The sequence below is a fragment of the Rhodnius prolixus genome, unplaced genomic scaffold (genome assembly GCF_049639745.1).
Source record: "Rhodnius prolixus isolate KJV_2025 unplaced genomic scaffold, Rpr scaffold_5, whole genome shotgun sequence".
Classification (NCBI taxonomy): Eukaryota; Metazoa; Arthropoda; class Insecta; order Hemiptera; family Reduviidae; genus Rhodnius; species Rhodnius prolixus.
The window spans coordinates 14,831,177-14,847,453 of NW_027411624.1; the positions used below are offsets into that span (position 1 = coordinate 14,831,177).

General features: G+C 34.7%; 1 protein-coding gene across 8 annotated transcripts in view; it reads right to left on the reverse strand.

Moving 5' to 3' along the window:
• Positions 1–16,277, reverse strand: part of Nep3 (M13 family metallopeptidase neprilysin 3) — a 352,598-nt gene that overhangs the window by 47,744 nt on the left and 288,577 nt on the right. Inside the window, exon 1 of one of the 8 annotated variants that reach the window (XM_074135212.1) lies at positions 6,814–6,834. The exons of the other annotated variants lie outside the window; for them this stretch is intronic. Coding sequence (XP_073991313.1) covers positions 6,814–6,819 — 6 coding nt within the window. The 5' untranslated portion in view covers positions 6,820–6,834. Of the gene's footprint in view, positions 1–6,813; positions 6,835–16,277 lie in introns of those variants that run through there. 8 annotated transcript variants of the gene reach the window in all.

The following is a 16,277-nucleotide window of genomic DNA, read 5'->3' on the forward strand; positions in this document are numbered from 1 at the left end:
AAGTAAGTTTTTGGGCATTTATTTGAAAAAGACAAAATGTAAAGGAAACCTTCCTACTTATTATTCTGGGAGAATACCACAAGGATCATTACCTCGTGTTGCCATCATAAATATTCCTGATGATCCCTAGCTAACGAACTGCAATTTGTTCCTTGAAATTTGTCCAGACTTTAACTATAAAGTTTCCAAAACCCAACTTTCTAAAATCTGAAAAGTATGATTGCTTCCATTTCAAAGTATACAATATTTAATGAGGTAAACCGCGGTTGAACTTTGTTAAAATTATTGTTAATGACAAGGAAAGAGGGAATAAAAACCACAAGATTTATGGTTGCTCAAGAGTTGGCTGAATATTTGGTAAACAAAAACGATCTATTTTATTTAATGCTTCATTTTTAACCATTCAAAGTTTAAAGTTTTGTTTGTTCTGTACGATCATTTAATTAACAGTAAGTTAAATTTTAATTTGTATAGTTTTTAAAAAATTATTAATAATCTTTAATTATCATGTAAATAGTAAGTTACTCAATAATAATCATAATAAAGTCCATAATGTTAATAACAATTATAAATTCAATCAAGTTTTAGTTCAAAATATGAATAGCAATTTCTAAAATAGTAGAACTATGATAGGTAATTTCACGCTTAAAATAATGTGTCGAATAACACTATTATTCTCTACACTACCCTAAAATAATGTAAAACGAAAAAATGCCTTCATGAAAGCTGCAATGCTACTCTTATAAAACTGTTAAACAATAAAAGTATTTACCAGTCGATCTTCACTATTGTCAAACCATCATAATATGTATGATAATATTAGATAAGATTTTTTTTTTAATTTAAGCGAATAATCGTATTCATCATTAATCTGTGTATACCGAATCACCTTGTATTACAGTCATCATCGATGGCAAATAAAGTATTGAATCATAATATTAAATACCTAAACAAAAATGATTTCTCGGAGTCTAAACAAAATGCAATTTTAGCTGGTTAAAATGTTTTTCATTAATTCTTTTTTTAAAAGTTCTACAAAATGTTAGTCACTGAAAATAAACAGTTTTGTAATAACTTATGAAAGTATTACAACTCTGTAGTTAATACCGCGGCTAGAAAATTAAAAAAACAAGTGGGATTATAAAAAACAAAAAAAACAAAGGGGATTCTCTAAAACCATTTTAGCTGCAGAGAATTGTTTTCACATTGTATCGCATTTAACTGGACTTTGTTTTTTTTAATTCAAGCTATAAATTGTCACATCAAAGGACTTAGTTTTAATTATTTTAATCCGGATCAATATACTTGAATAATTTCTGATCCAAGTTTTTATGGTAATAAAAACACCAAAACGTGATCTTTTCTTGTTGCAAAATAAACAATTACTTCAGGAAACTCGAAATTTTTACTAAATATATTTATTTTACAAACAACAAGGTACTTTTTTAAAAACAAACCTTTGTAAAGTGAAAATGACTGCTAATTGCCATCTGTCGTTGGTTTCATTTACATAAACCCATCAAGGCATTATCAAATATATTGATCCTACATTTTCATAATTCTAATTAAGTCACAGACTGAGCCACCTACACAGTAAACTGATACTTTAATCCTATTTGTCGATGGTACTGGAAACTGGGAACGAACTGCAATACGTGCTTATAGGGTTATTAAAATAACTCTCCTAGATTTAGATAAACTGAGCTAGGAGTTTTACAGCAGTTGAACAATCAACATCGAACTTGAATTAGTAGACCCAACTAGTGCTGCACGAGAAACGAGACAAATCTCGGTCTCGTCTCGGTTTTTCAAATATTAATTTTTAGCTACAAAATTATAAAATTGTGTTCTTTATTAATAAATAATCATTACGGGTATTGAATTAATTATTAAAAGATACGATTTTATTACATATGTTCAATATTACTACATCTATTTGACTTCGAATTACATATGTAAGTAAAGTAAGCAAAGTAAAGTAATCGCCTATTTTTTCAGGCGGGGCTTTACGTCCAACTACCAATTAGGTGTCGCGGACGGAGGCGACTAGCAAACATACTTTACTGTAAATTTCTCATATTAACCATTAAATAAAATCCAAGGCCTAAGACCGGAAATCGAACCCAGTACCACAATACACATTAGCTTCGTAGGTCTCGCACCGCTCGGCTACCGTGGCGGCCCCCTTCGAATTACCTAATTTTTACATAAATTTACTAAATTTCACTATTCATATCATTCATTCATTCATTCAATTTCATAAATTTCACTATTAATAATCTAATACTTTGAACTTAGATATTATTTGAATTATATTTTAGAATTTTAGAATTAATGAATTTGAAAAAAAAGACTATCTATGCACCTAAAAAATATTGCCACAAATTTTCGTTTTTAAGATACACTTTGCCCAAGCATTGATACATAAAAGAGCTTTTACTGAGTCAGAAGTTAAAGAAGATCTTCTATTGGTCATTATCATCGCAGCTTGCGAAAATAATCTTTCCGATGGCACTGAAGTTGCACAGATACTAAAAATATCTTTCGCCATTCTAGACAAATTTTTGAAGGAATTCTTAAGTGTTTTCCACCATTCTAAAATGTCAACGTTTACTGGTGCTTGGTCTAATCTGTTATAATTAATTATTTCTGTCTTCCATGCTTCGGTGATATTTGCTGATTTTTGAGCAAATGGTGCAAAAATATTGATGCAGTCGTCGTCGTCGTCAAAAGGTGAATCATCAGATTCTTTATCTTCACCAACAGCCATAACTAATGGAGCGGGAAGTTTGTTGAGAGGTGTATTTTTTATTTCACGAATCGACTTGATATAGGAGGCAGATATGTTATTTGGGTCTTTCATATGGCGCGTTTTTAACATCTTTTTGAAATTATATAAAGATATATAACAGTAATAGTAATATATGATGCATTGAAGTGTAAGTAGTTGTCTTCTTTTACACACATTTTCATTACCAATATATAAATTAAAATAATTATTAGAAAATAATAACATTTTTTGAAAAGATTATTAATAGCAAACCGCTTTTAATACTTAAACAAAAATTTAAAAAAACCGAGACCGAGATATCTCGACGAGACCGAGACCGAGACTTGAGCGACCGAGATCGAGACTGCATAAAGTCTCGCCTCGTCTTGGTCTCGTGCAGCACTAGACCCAACCAGAAGACCAAGAAGTAATTCGTGGTTTTCACTGATCTAAAGATATCAGCTCCATAAAAATGGTGACCGTTTCAGATTCAGTCACAGACAAAAAACAATTATAGTGATCAGTAAAAAAAAAAATTAAAATAAAAATTTTGGTTATTTAAGGCAGACCAGTTAACCAACAAAAATATTAAAATCTACCCACAACTGATAAGTTTGGATGCTGCAATTGCCATTGAGACGATCCAAAGCAGTGTCTACGGATTAATTATAAACATCATTTCCATCTCACTCGAGTTGAGGCAATACTGTTATGGGGTATTTCTAGATTTGGCTCAAGCTTTTGTTAGGAGCTCAAAATGAGTATTTCTAGGTGAAAACTCACTTCCTCTAACGGAACGATATAGAAACTAAAAATAATTCGAGAATATTCGAATAATTCAGAACATTGTTTATTTCTGGAGAGGACTTTGGGAAGAGCTGTATGAAATACCAATGAGTACCAACAACCTCTTCTCTACTTCTAGAACGTATCAGGGGAACATTAGGGTGAAAAGTTCATCAAATGTTTTCAAGATAAAGAAGAAAACAAATAGAAAAATGAAATAATGTAACAAAACGCAAAAGATTTATCATATTTAGATAAAAATAATAATAATACACATCTACTGATAATGACACTTGGATCGCATTGTTTGTAACTTAATAAAACGACCAAATGATAAGACTAAAGAAAACAAAGCTGTAAGATTTAATCAGTATTCAAATTTATTATCACGTTCTTTAGTTTGTGTAAAAATGTAAGAACAGCAAAGAAGCTAGACAGCAGAATTTTCGGAATTCTAACAGATTTTATTATTTTTTTTAATTTATTTAGCCATTTACAATCTGTATAATACACTATACAATAAGTAAATAGGGAGATAGAAGTATAGAGGCGTGAAAGGCAGGAGGAAAGAAACTGCCCAGCGGTAGCACTCTCTACAGGATATTAATTTTAGGCCTTCAGACTGCGAGGAAGTCGCGGGGCCACTGGCGATTCAGTCGGCGAGGAGGATTGTCAGGAATGTCAGAGGAGGCGAGAAACTGTACTAGAGGATTTGAGCAAGTGGAGAGAGCAGTATGGAATTTTTGATATTTAGTCTTGGCTAATTGGTGTACGAAAGGGATGTTGAGGTCGTTGTGTAGAGTGAGGTTAGTTACGTAGAAAGGAGCGTCAGCTATCTGTCGAAGTAGTTTTGATTGAAATGTCTGTACAGTCCGTATGTTTGTAGGTTTGGCTGAACCCCACAGCTCTAGTCCGTAAGTCCACATTGGTTTGAGGATAGTACTGTATATTAATCGTTTGAGTTCAATAGGTAATTTGGGAGCGTCGTCCAAGAAGTCTGTAAAGTAGTTTCGCACGTTTTGTCATTGCTTGTCTTTTAAGTCTAGTGTGTGGGTTCCACGTGAGTCTCTTGTCTATGTAGAGCCCAAGGTAGCGCACCAGATAGATCTGTATAACGAAGAGGATTGCTGTTGAAGAGGACAGGTGGACAGGAGCCCCGCCGGAGAGTAAACGGGCGTGCTGGCATTTCTGTGAGTTCATTTTAATCCGCCACTTCTTGGCCCAGGATTCTATTTTATGTAAGTGTGTCTGTAATTTGTATGAAGCTGATGTAGGATGTGTACTTATAGCTAGTATGGCTGTGTCGCCTGCATATGTACAGAGTAGTGTAGAGGGTTGTACAGGTATGTCTGATGTGTATACTGTGTAGAGAACGGAGCCAAGTATACTCCCCTGCGGCACCACCGCCATCACTCTAACAGAAAATAAAATAATAATAAAAGTAAGAAGAATGAGAATTTAATAATGCCCATTTTTATGCATAAGCAAAATGGGTTCGAGAAAATTTTTTTATTCAATATGTTTCTGTTCGGGTAGAGGCCCAATAGGAAATAAATAAAAAAAAGGAAAATCACATGAAGGCTTGAAAACAAGGTAATACTTGCAAAAGGAACAGAGCGACTCTCCTCAGACAAGGAAAGGCAGAGAGGTTCATAACAAGGAGAGATATTGACTCGAGAGTGAGATAGAGGATAAAGTGAGAAAATATAAAGCGGTAAGAAAGATCTTAGCACGCCTGGAATATCAATGTCAGGTTATAACACCTTCGTACTAACCTTTTCCATAATAATCAACCTCTCCAGCGTCCGCTGGTTCTGAACGCTGGTATACAAGTGGGTAAACCTTTCTTTTACAATAGAAGAAGACCCACATGAGTCTTTCTCTTGTTATCACTTGTTTGGAAATATATATATACTCGTACATGAAAAATGTAGGACTAAGGATTCATCCTACCAGCTGTTGAGTTTATCATCACCAATACCACTCGAGAACTCTTCTTCTTTTCTAGTGTGAAAAGCTATTGTTATCTGGATGGCATTGTTCCGTTTCTCACAATCTTTCGTTCTACAATAAGTACGTGTCAATTTTTTTGTTTTCTATTTTTTGCAATTCATTTTAACAAACTGCTTTCAATTTATTTTACTGTAATTTAATTTAACTGTAACCATATATTCATGAATACAACACTCTGAGAGTAAATTGCCCAATATCATTTCCATCTTCATCTGCATCCACGCTGTCAAGTCTGACCTACTACCTAGCTTTCAATACCGACTCTTTGTAAATGCACCCGCTGTGATTCTAGACAGGCTTCATAAGACTAGGGCTAGCTGTAAATCTACTGCCGGTAGTCTACTTTCCTTCTGAGTTAAGGCGGACCAACTTCAATCAAAATGTAATAATCATTACTAAGAAACTGCAGAAATGTGACCGCATTAAGCCTAGGTGGTAAGAAATGCGGATCAATTAAAATATTGTCTAATATCACTGAAACTCACGCTGAAAATGATACTCACGAATTGCATGAGATGATAAGTTTTTTGGTTGAACATTTCTTGTGAGTGTAGCTTCATCCGTCCAGAGAACATGACGCGAAAATTATGGCTCAAGTTCAACTTGATTTAAAGTCCAATCATAAAAATTTCTTTGACAAAATGTTTGAGGTAATAAATGTCGTACCGTTGATAATGCTATGGGTGACGTCCATCTTCAGAGAGAGTTCTCCTTACTCGGCGTAGTATGCAATTCAGCTGCAGCTCTTCGTACACTGGCGGACGGATTATCGTCAAAATATAGTAATATTGTCGCACTCCTTTCATTTCATTAAGGGGCAAGAGCTCCATCAGCACGTGGTATTAAAGTAAATGCGCCAGATTCTCTAAGACGTTGACATGTGGACCTAAAGATAGTCTTGTATGGTAATCTTTTATTCGGAAATCGCACGGAATATTCACAACTGGCAGCACTGCAAAAACCATACCACAAACACCATATCGGCATATTCACTGTTAGAATAAATGCGATGCATAATGATGCAAACTCTGTAAAAGCGTCAAACTGATAAATGTTATTGAGAAGGAGTTATTATTTAGAAAGTCCACAGTGCAAATACCAGATGGTATTATTCCGTAAAATGTCAATATTGGTATGTGCAGTTAGAGACACAAGGTGATTTTAGCAGTTATAGAATCAATTTATCATTCGTTCTAAAATCTTTAGACGTGAATATCTCATAAACAAAGCGTTAACGGGCATACCTTCATAGGGAATTTTTTTCTTGTTTTGAGGTCCTAAATTCATATTTTCAGTTAGGACACTTGACCCTGAAACATTGCAACCTGTATACTAATTGCAGTGAGTAGTTTTTTTGAAATTAATATTTGTACATTTATTGTTATAGTTTGTTTACAAAAGAGCTTAATGGTACTTCCAAAAGCTCATCTAAGACAATTTATTTCCTCTCAAATATAAGTATTTTGCAGTGACTTAACATCATTACATAACTGCTAAAAGCAAAGCTTCAACAGCCACAGAAAGAAAGTGAAAAGCTTCATGTGACATCTCCATATGTCGCACACGATCTAAAAGTGGATATTGATTAAATATATTTAAGCAACTGAAATACAATCATTGTTTGAATCATTCAAATGCATTAGAAATAACAATCCATTTTTCCGTATTTTTCTAACATTATGCGCGAAAAACAGTATTATGTATCAGCTGCAGCAGTACTACCAAATAGAGGCATGCCGTCAAATTTTCCTATTACTTTCTATGGCTTGTATTCTTCATTTTCTTTTGATTAATAGTCGTCGACATCAAACCGATATGAAGCAAAGAATTTTTTAAATTAAAAATAAAAAAACTTCTACGAAGTCGATTCTTTCTACTGCTACTGAGTACAAAACTGCAGTTAAAAACTGCAAGTGCATCCACAGGGGAGTAATAATACTTCTCGTTTTGCCCGCCATTATCAAAAGCAGTAAAACTCCTCGGCTGTAATGTACAGCTCAAAATAGCAGTAGGTTACAGCTACGCTATTAATCTTTGAAGAATTAAAAGGTATTTTCCACTTGCATATTTTAGATCAACAAAAAATTATACAATGGGACAATTAGGTTTAGGGTTTTCATTAATTCTATCATCCTGCGACTTTTTACTTGGATTCATCACACAAGACCAGTCCTATCAACAACCAGTCTTTTCTAAAAGACTGACAAAAGCTGCAAGAATGTTGCAAAAGAAAAGTCTTAAGTTTGATGGCATCATAAATCATTCCCTATTCTCCTGTTTTCAAGGAGTATTGGAAAATTTCGAAAGATAACCAAAACAGAGAAGAAAACATTAGGAGATCAGAGAATTAAGAGGTAAGATGTTCCTAGTAAGAAATGGAGCAATACAAATCGGCTGCCAATCAGTAAGAACAAAAAAAGAGTAGATTGTGTACACATGGCGTCAGCGTGCGGTGTGTACGAAGCATAAAACGAGTTCACTTCCACCATTGGTAAAGTTTTTCGCTGCTGAGTTGTCAGGCTGGATTAGCTGATGTGTGTTCACATTGTCAATCAAAGTCAAACACCTTAAAGTTTTTCTGTTTTATCTATTGGCGCATATGTCTACCTCCTTCTTTCTCTGATTTATTGTGGCAATTGGTTTGGGTTTGCTCTAAATAATTATATTAATCTCTATTCTGATTTTATGTAAAAGGATCAATAGAAAAAACATTTTGTAAAGAAGAAATAACATTTCATAAGTTCAAGATATTCATTTAAAATTATTATTAAATGTTTGCAAGAACGGTGATACAGAAATTAAATAAAATAACAAATAAATATACATTAAACATCAATAATAAATCCAAAACCTTTTTTTAAAAAAGAAAGATTTTTATGTGATGCTTCAGCAGTTTCTAACTTCACCAGAATGAAAAAGAATCTAATAAATCATATTTAAAAAATGTACACATAATAGTTATTTATTTAACAAGTGTGGAAAGTAGTACTTTTCCTCACGCGAGGCAGGGTTTGCACGCACGAGCGAGCGAAGCGAGGCCAGTGCAAGTGCAAATTGCCGAGTGTGAGGAAAATTCTTTACACTATAGTTAAATATTATATTTTTTCTGCAACCATTTATTAACTAATAAAATTAAAAATTTCATTTTTAGTCTACAAAAAGTAATTTATTTATTATAAACATTTATTGTTATATTACAATTATTTACATTACTTACGTATTTACATTACTTATTACATTTTCTGCTGTTTCTTTTATTGATGGAGGAGTGTTTTCTAAACAGGCATCACTAGAATCCATTTTAAATTTCTATAAGGTAACACTATAACCTTTTTAACTGTTATAATTAAAAATATCTAATTATTTATTAAAGTATTATTTTTATTTCTAAAAATCCATTTACTTAAATGCTACTGCTTTTGTCCGAGGCAAAGATGGGATTTCTGATCCCTTTTCAGTGCAGAGTGGAGTAAGGCAGGGCTGCCTTCTGAGTCCTTTACTTTTTTCTCTCTTCCTGGATGACCTCCCAGCGTTACTTGAGGGCGGCATTCATATTTCTAATACTTCAATCAAAATTTTAATGTATGCTGACGATGTGGTCCTTCTTGCCGATAACCCAAAGAGTCTACAGAGAAATATTAATATTCTAGCAAGTTATTGTGACTTATGGAATCTCTGTGTCAACCTTAATAAATCTAAGGTTTTAATTTTCAGAAGGGGAGGCAGACTGGCCGCATCAGAAAAATGGTATTACAAAAATCATCCAGTGGAGATTGTTAATAGATATAAATATCTGGGTGTAACCCTGACGCCTCGTCTTTCGCTCAATACCCATCTTGCAGAGAAGGTGGCATCCTCGAAGAGAATCCTTAATCTCGTCTGGTCTGGCTATCTCTCGCAAGGTACTATACCTCTTCCATTTAAATTCCAAGTTTTTAACTCCATCTGTCGTTCAGTGGTATGTTATGCTGCCCAGGTCTGGGGATTTCAAAGGTATGATGTTGTAGAGAGTCTCCAAAGATTTTTTATTAAAAAATTATTTGCACTTCCTTCATCTTCGCCTAATTATATGCTTTACATTGAGACCGCTGTGGACCTGTTGGAGGTATTTACTTTGAAACTCCATTTTAAATATATTTTAAGAGTCTTAGATCTCCCACAGTGCCGCTTACCGAGAATCTTGGCGTTGGAGATTATCAATAAAAAGATTTTCTGGTTTCGACATTGGATAGACTTGGCTCAGAAGTATTCCTGCGATTTTGTGGCCTTTGTGGAAAATATACCTGCGTGGAAGGATCAATTAGCCTCCCTGTTGATTAAGATGAAAGCAGCTCATCGTCGGGGGTTTCTGGACCGCGTCTCTCTTTCGTCCCGCTTCCTTTTATACAGAGAACTTGACCACTCATTTAGCCTTTGTCACTTGAATGAAGATAACTCCTTGGGTCTAACTCTAACTGAACTCCGCTGGATTTTTAAGTTAAGATGTGAGCTTGTCTACCTGAATCATACGCCATGGCTGCCTAGGGAGATTGAACTTTGTTCTCTGTGTAATTCAAGGTGCATTGAGGACGTGGTTCACTTTCTTGGTGACTGCTCAATTCTTTCTGAGATCCGGAGACTCTATCTCGGACGTTCAGTACTTACGAGAGAACAATTGATTTCTTTCCTAAATGGAACGCGAAATTGTCAACCTCTTATTAAATATGCTCGCCATGCCTGGTCTTATCGTTATCAGCTGGTTCAGGAGTTTAATTATTAATTTATAATTCTTTTATATATTGGTTATTTCGTTTTATTTTTATTTCTAGGTCGGTCATATTTTTTGTTTATTATTGCTATTATTATTATTTGGTTTATTTGTTTTTCCTTTTCCTTTCTTTATCATTATCGTAACATCGACTCCGGCTGACGGATTTTCCAAGCCGTACAATATTTTCATTTTGTAATTTGTAAATATTTCATATGTAAAATAAATATTATTATTATTATTATTATTATTATTATTATTATTATTTTTATTTCTATATTCCTTTCAATTTTTATTTTATTTTTTAATATTCGTTTTTTAATTATTTAAATAAAATAAATTTAAATAAGCTTATTAGAGTTTTACAGAAAATATTTATGTTAATAACAAAACTTCTTATATCAAGGAAGCACAATAAAGTTTTTCCACTCACTTGTGCAGAAAGTGACACTAATGGGAATTTCCCCCCCACTAGTGTGGGAAGTTGGGCATTACACAGCTGATTTTAATTGAGTAATGAGAACTTCCCTACATGGTTGCAGAAAAAGATAATTTACAACGCACCACAGTGCCACAAGTAAATATTGTACTCCTGTACGTTATTCCTATAACGTATACGAGCCGTTCAGGGTACAACTTGATTAATATCACAAAAAACACAAAGTGGAGAAATGCGATGAAATATTGTACATTGTTTTTTTTTAATAATTCTGTTAATAATATAAATTTACCGTTATCATTCAGCGGCAGCAGGGCCGGATTTTCCTATAGGCTAACTAGGCTTCAGCCTAGGGCCTTCAAGATCAAGAGGGCCCTACATTCAAATTGTTAGCTAAATTAAAATTACACTATTCTAAAAACGGTGAACACTAAAACTCTGAACCGAAAATAAGGAGAAATTCTACGCACATGACTAATAAACAAACATAAAAATGTATTGGTTAAGATCAACGCGTTCGGCTCATTGGATCTATTCGTTTGTAATATACTAAATTGCATCAAAGTATAGTTCATACGTTCACTGATTGCTATGGCAAATATTGGACGTGCCTTATGCTACAAAGCTCTAACTTTTTTTTAATTTTTGTATCCATGCCACATTTTTTTATAAAGGTTAGTACCAATAACATGTTTTATTTAACATATTGATATTTTGACATATTTTATTATCTCTCATGTAATTTACAAAGTTAAAAATGGGAGGTGAAAGGGCCTCTTAAGTGGAATAGCCTAGGGCCTCTTTTCATCTAAATCCGGCCCAGAGCGGCAGCTACTGAATTTCAAAAGAATTATAGCAAAAATTTACATTACAGCACGGGAGTTCATTAAAATGGCTTTTGAAAAAAATTATTTATTATTCAGTGGCAAAACAAAATGTTTGCCGTTTAATGGTGTTAATCTTTATTATTTGGGAAATTTATTGTAAATATAAAAAGCAATGTCTGAACAAAGTGATTTGACACTTAAATTTATGATACGTATCTCAAAAAGTGGAGTTAATCGATGAGAAAACTACTCAGTTTAGTACTACGAATAAAAAAAGCAAATAAACTGGCCGTCTAGGAGGGTTGTCACGGATTATTGGAGATGAGACGCAACGTTTCTAAAGGATTTGAATGTGAGTTTAGGGTATTGGGGAATCTATGGTATCTTAGTTTCTACTTCAGGTAGTTTGTTTACTTCGAATCAGTTGTTTTATTCAAGGTTGTAGTTTTGTTTTTTTTAATCATTATTGCAGAGCGAGTATTTGTCTTCAATAAATAAGTCCATTAATGTTCATAAATTGGTACCCCTTTAAAGATAAGTTCATCCAATCTTACTTTTGGAATAGTATCATCACTTCTTTAAGAAAAATCATTCCTTGAGCTTATCTGCATGGAGCTCATCTACACCGGTGTTAACAGTGAGCAATGCAATTGGTATGGCGAGATGTTATTTCTTTTTAGGTCATTAGCGTTCGGAGCTTCTTTCAGTGAACTTATATTTTTATTATTGTTATTCTAATCTAATCTAATCATTGGCGCTACAGCCCATTAAGGGCCTTGGCCTCCATCAACAAATCTCTCCACTCGGAACGATCCCCGACTTTCCTCCTCCACTGCCCAATACGGAGTCTTTGGAGGTCTGCCTCCACATCCTGCAGCCAGCGCAGCCTCGGGCGACCCCTTGGCCTTCTCCCTCCAGGATGTCCCTCATATATTTTGCGGGGCCATCTCTCCTTCTCCATCCGGTGCAGGTGACCCAACCACTGGAGCCTTCTCAATTTTACACATGAAACCAAGGTGTCCTCTCCGAACAGTTGGTATAGCTCCGTGTTTTTCCGAATCCGGAAAACCCCGTCTTCGCTCACTGGGCCGAATAGGCATCGTAGCACTTTCCTCTCCCAACAGTCCAATCTGGCTTCCTCTGCCACTGTCAGGGTCCAAGTCTCCGACCCGTACATCACTACAGGTCTAATCACTGTTTTGTATATGGTGATCTTGGCCTTCCTGGAAACATCTTTTTTCCGGAGCGTTCTTTTCAGAGCACCCAGGCACTTGTTTCCTGCCGTCAGTCTGCTCCTAATGTCCTGGCCTACCTCATTCTTGGATGTGAGGGTAGTTCCAAGATACTTGAAAGCCCCCACTCCTTCGAAACGGTGTTGCCCGACCTCGAGGTCGCAGAGCCTTCTTTCATTTCTTGTGGTCACCATATACTTAGTTTTTTCTTCATGGACCCGCAGTCCACACATAGCCGTACCCTCCTCCAGTTCCAAGAATTCTTTCTTTAGCTCTGTAACTGATCTCGCGATTATTACCACGTCATCAGCATACGCCAAGTGCTGTGTCATCCGGTTATAGATGGATCCAGGTGCTGGGTTGCTGGTAACTCTTCTTAATGCCATCTCTAGTACCAGATTAAATAACACCGGAGACACCGGGTCTCCTTGTCTTAAACCCACGTTCACTCCGAATTTTGTCGACACTTCTCCCTGGATAACCACTTTTGCTGATGTTTGATTTAGAGTCATGCGCACAAGCCTGATAATCTTAAATGGGACCCCTAGTAGTTTCATACCTCTAATTAGTCCAGTACGAGATACGGAATCATATGCCATTCTGAAATCCACATATAGTTGATGCAAATCGATTATTGTTATTATTGTTATTATCATTGACTAAATACGTCTTAAAACAGTTGGTACAATAATTTAAAACAGTGATGGTGAGGTAGGTACCAGAACGGATCGTTTTTTAATGTGAAATTAATTTATCTATTCTTCCACTCAAACCTCGAGCTCAGTAGCAATTCAATCAGCATGGAAAGATTGAATTAAATTAATCTTGTTGTACAACCTCTTTTATTTTGAAGACTTCACCATCTTCACTTCCTGCGTAACATCTGTTATTTCCTTCTTTCTCCATTTACTCGTTAATATAAAAACTTTGTCCCACCCTAACCCTCAGAAAAAAACATTTTGTAAAAAGAAATAACATCTTAAATATTTTTTCAATCACCACAGTCTTTTATCATTCACTTTATTTTCTTGTAATTCTAAAAATAGGTACATTGAATTAATATAAATTATATGGTAGTTACAATAAATTCGAGCTCAATTATTTGTAATAAATTTTGTGAGGGGAGAAGAGCTGAGATGTTCTGTCCTTTCCGTGGTTTTAAATTTGTTTTTATGTTTCACTTGACGTTTTCATTTAGATCGTATTTCTGTATTATATCAAGAAAACTGTCCAGCTTTGCACTAAGCAAGGCGTCCTTAGATGGTAACGCGCCTTACTTGTCACTAGGTCTTCGAATGTAGGTGGAAGCCTGGATTGTTGTTCAAATTACAAAAGGATTACTTCTAGGTACTTCCTCAGGCTGTAATCTTATCTAGAAAAGATTCTTCCAAGTAATGGTTCAACAATCTCTCCTTTCCCATCTGTGACGGGAGGTTAGAAGCACCACAAAGAAAGTCCTGTTCGTAGCACATTCAACTTTTATGAAGTCGACATTCTATACACATTCTACATCCCAACATATGCTTCCCAAATAAACTTACAGACACACACATAAAATACGAGTTTTCAACAAAAGAAGTTGTGAGTTCAAATGAACTCACTATTCACATGCCACGTTTACTCCCTGGCAAGGCCTTCCTTCTACAACAACCATCTTCTTCTTCCTACAGAACTAGTGTGTTGCTACTTCATGCTTGGCTCTTTGTAGTCATAACGCCTCGCTTGGTGCCCACATACACATTTAAAATACTTAAAAGACAAGTAATGATTTAAGGTGCCAGAATTCTGTAGGAAACTGCTTTGAACAGCGCTCTAAATATGTTACTCTAAAGACAAAAAACATTGAACGATGTAATAGCATTAAACATTATGTAAATTACAGAATCAATCTATAAATAGGACAATTAAATCCTCGTAAAAGTTCGTAGCTGGTAAAAATAATAATAATAATAATAATAATAATAATAATACTTTATTAGGGGAGGGATTAGCTATGTGGTTAGCATACTGGACTCCCACGCGGAGGTCCCGGGTTCGAATCCAGCAGCTGACCCTTAGATTTTCTCTTCCTAGGAGCTTCTTACAGCTCACTATCCGGTGATGGACAGTGTTGTCTGTAACGAGAGAACACTGTCCGGAGGCCGGCAGTGCACTGGAAAAAGCTCCGAGCGCTAATAACCTCAGCTGTTGATGCGCCAAAAATAAAAAAGAAAAAAAAACTTTACGTAATAAACACATAGGAAAGTAAAAGAATATAAGAAAAAGTACCATACGGCATGGAAATGTAGGTAGCTGGTAATGTAAAGCACGATTTTCGTACGAGTACTTAACGAGAATGAGGCCACTGTTTCTATTCAGAAGAGTGAGATCAAGTTATCACTCTTGGACCAGAGTAGAAAATGTGCAATTCAGAAAGATAAGAGTTTCAGTGAATGATGAGTTTATAAAGACAGAAGCGAGACAACTCCAACAAACCATGTTTTAACAATTCACAATTTCATTCAAGAAACTGCACGAAGTTCATTGAACTGAACTGAAGTTCCATTACGGGTGAAGTCCATTGAAATGGTCCAGGTAATAGACTGCTCACGGAATTAAAATGGTGATTTAATCAAATCAGGGTATAAATTAGGAATGCCTCAGTTCTATTAAGTTTCTGTAGTGTAAGTATAGTATAAGCAGGTTAATAGAATAACAATCGAATTGTTATGTTTCACTTTTAGAATAACTTACTTATTAATCATAATTATTTACAGATGCGAAGACTATGCGATAAAGACATGTTTTTCGAATTTAAAGACAAAAATCATTGTAAATGAAAGTCAAAATCTCTACACCAAACTGAAAGATCAATCTTTCATAAAAATAAAGGAAAATTAAAAACAGTCTGAACATGCTCGTTCTGCCGGACAAACAATAATATCTAGAATCATCAGTTTTACTCAGAGATTGCCTACTTTGTTCATTACTTTTACTGACAAACGCGAATTAATCTTCGTCATGTTGTTTGAGACCTAAAATACTGATATTAACTACTACTTAACTGTTATTGTTGTAACTAGCCAAATATGCGGAAATAATTATTTTAATAGAATAGAGTAATTGAAAATTGATTTAACAAAATTAACGAAGCGATGTTAGAGGCAAACAAATAACAATTTACTTGTTAAGGCCGTAACAAAAGAAGTAAATAAACTGGGTATCCCTTGGCTTGTTCTAAATTGACATTAAGGGTCATAAAACTAAGCCTATTAAACTGGGCAGTACAATTACTGCTTGAAGGTCGGTTCTTAAAGGGTTACTTTTTTTTAAAGCCTGTACAAAATAAAATAAGAAATTAGACCCTTTTTTTTATTTGTTTAAAGATAAAATATTTTATAACAATTTTGCGCCATAGATTTTAAGTATTATCAAGTACCAGATTTGTTTTTTCACGCCCGGTTATGCAAATATGTACTTATCA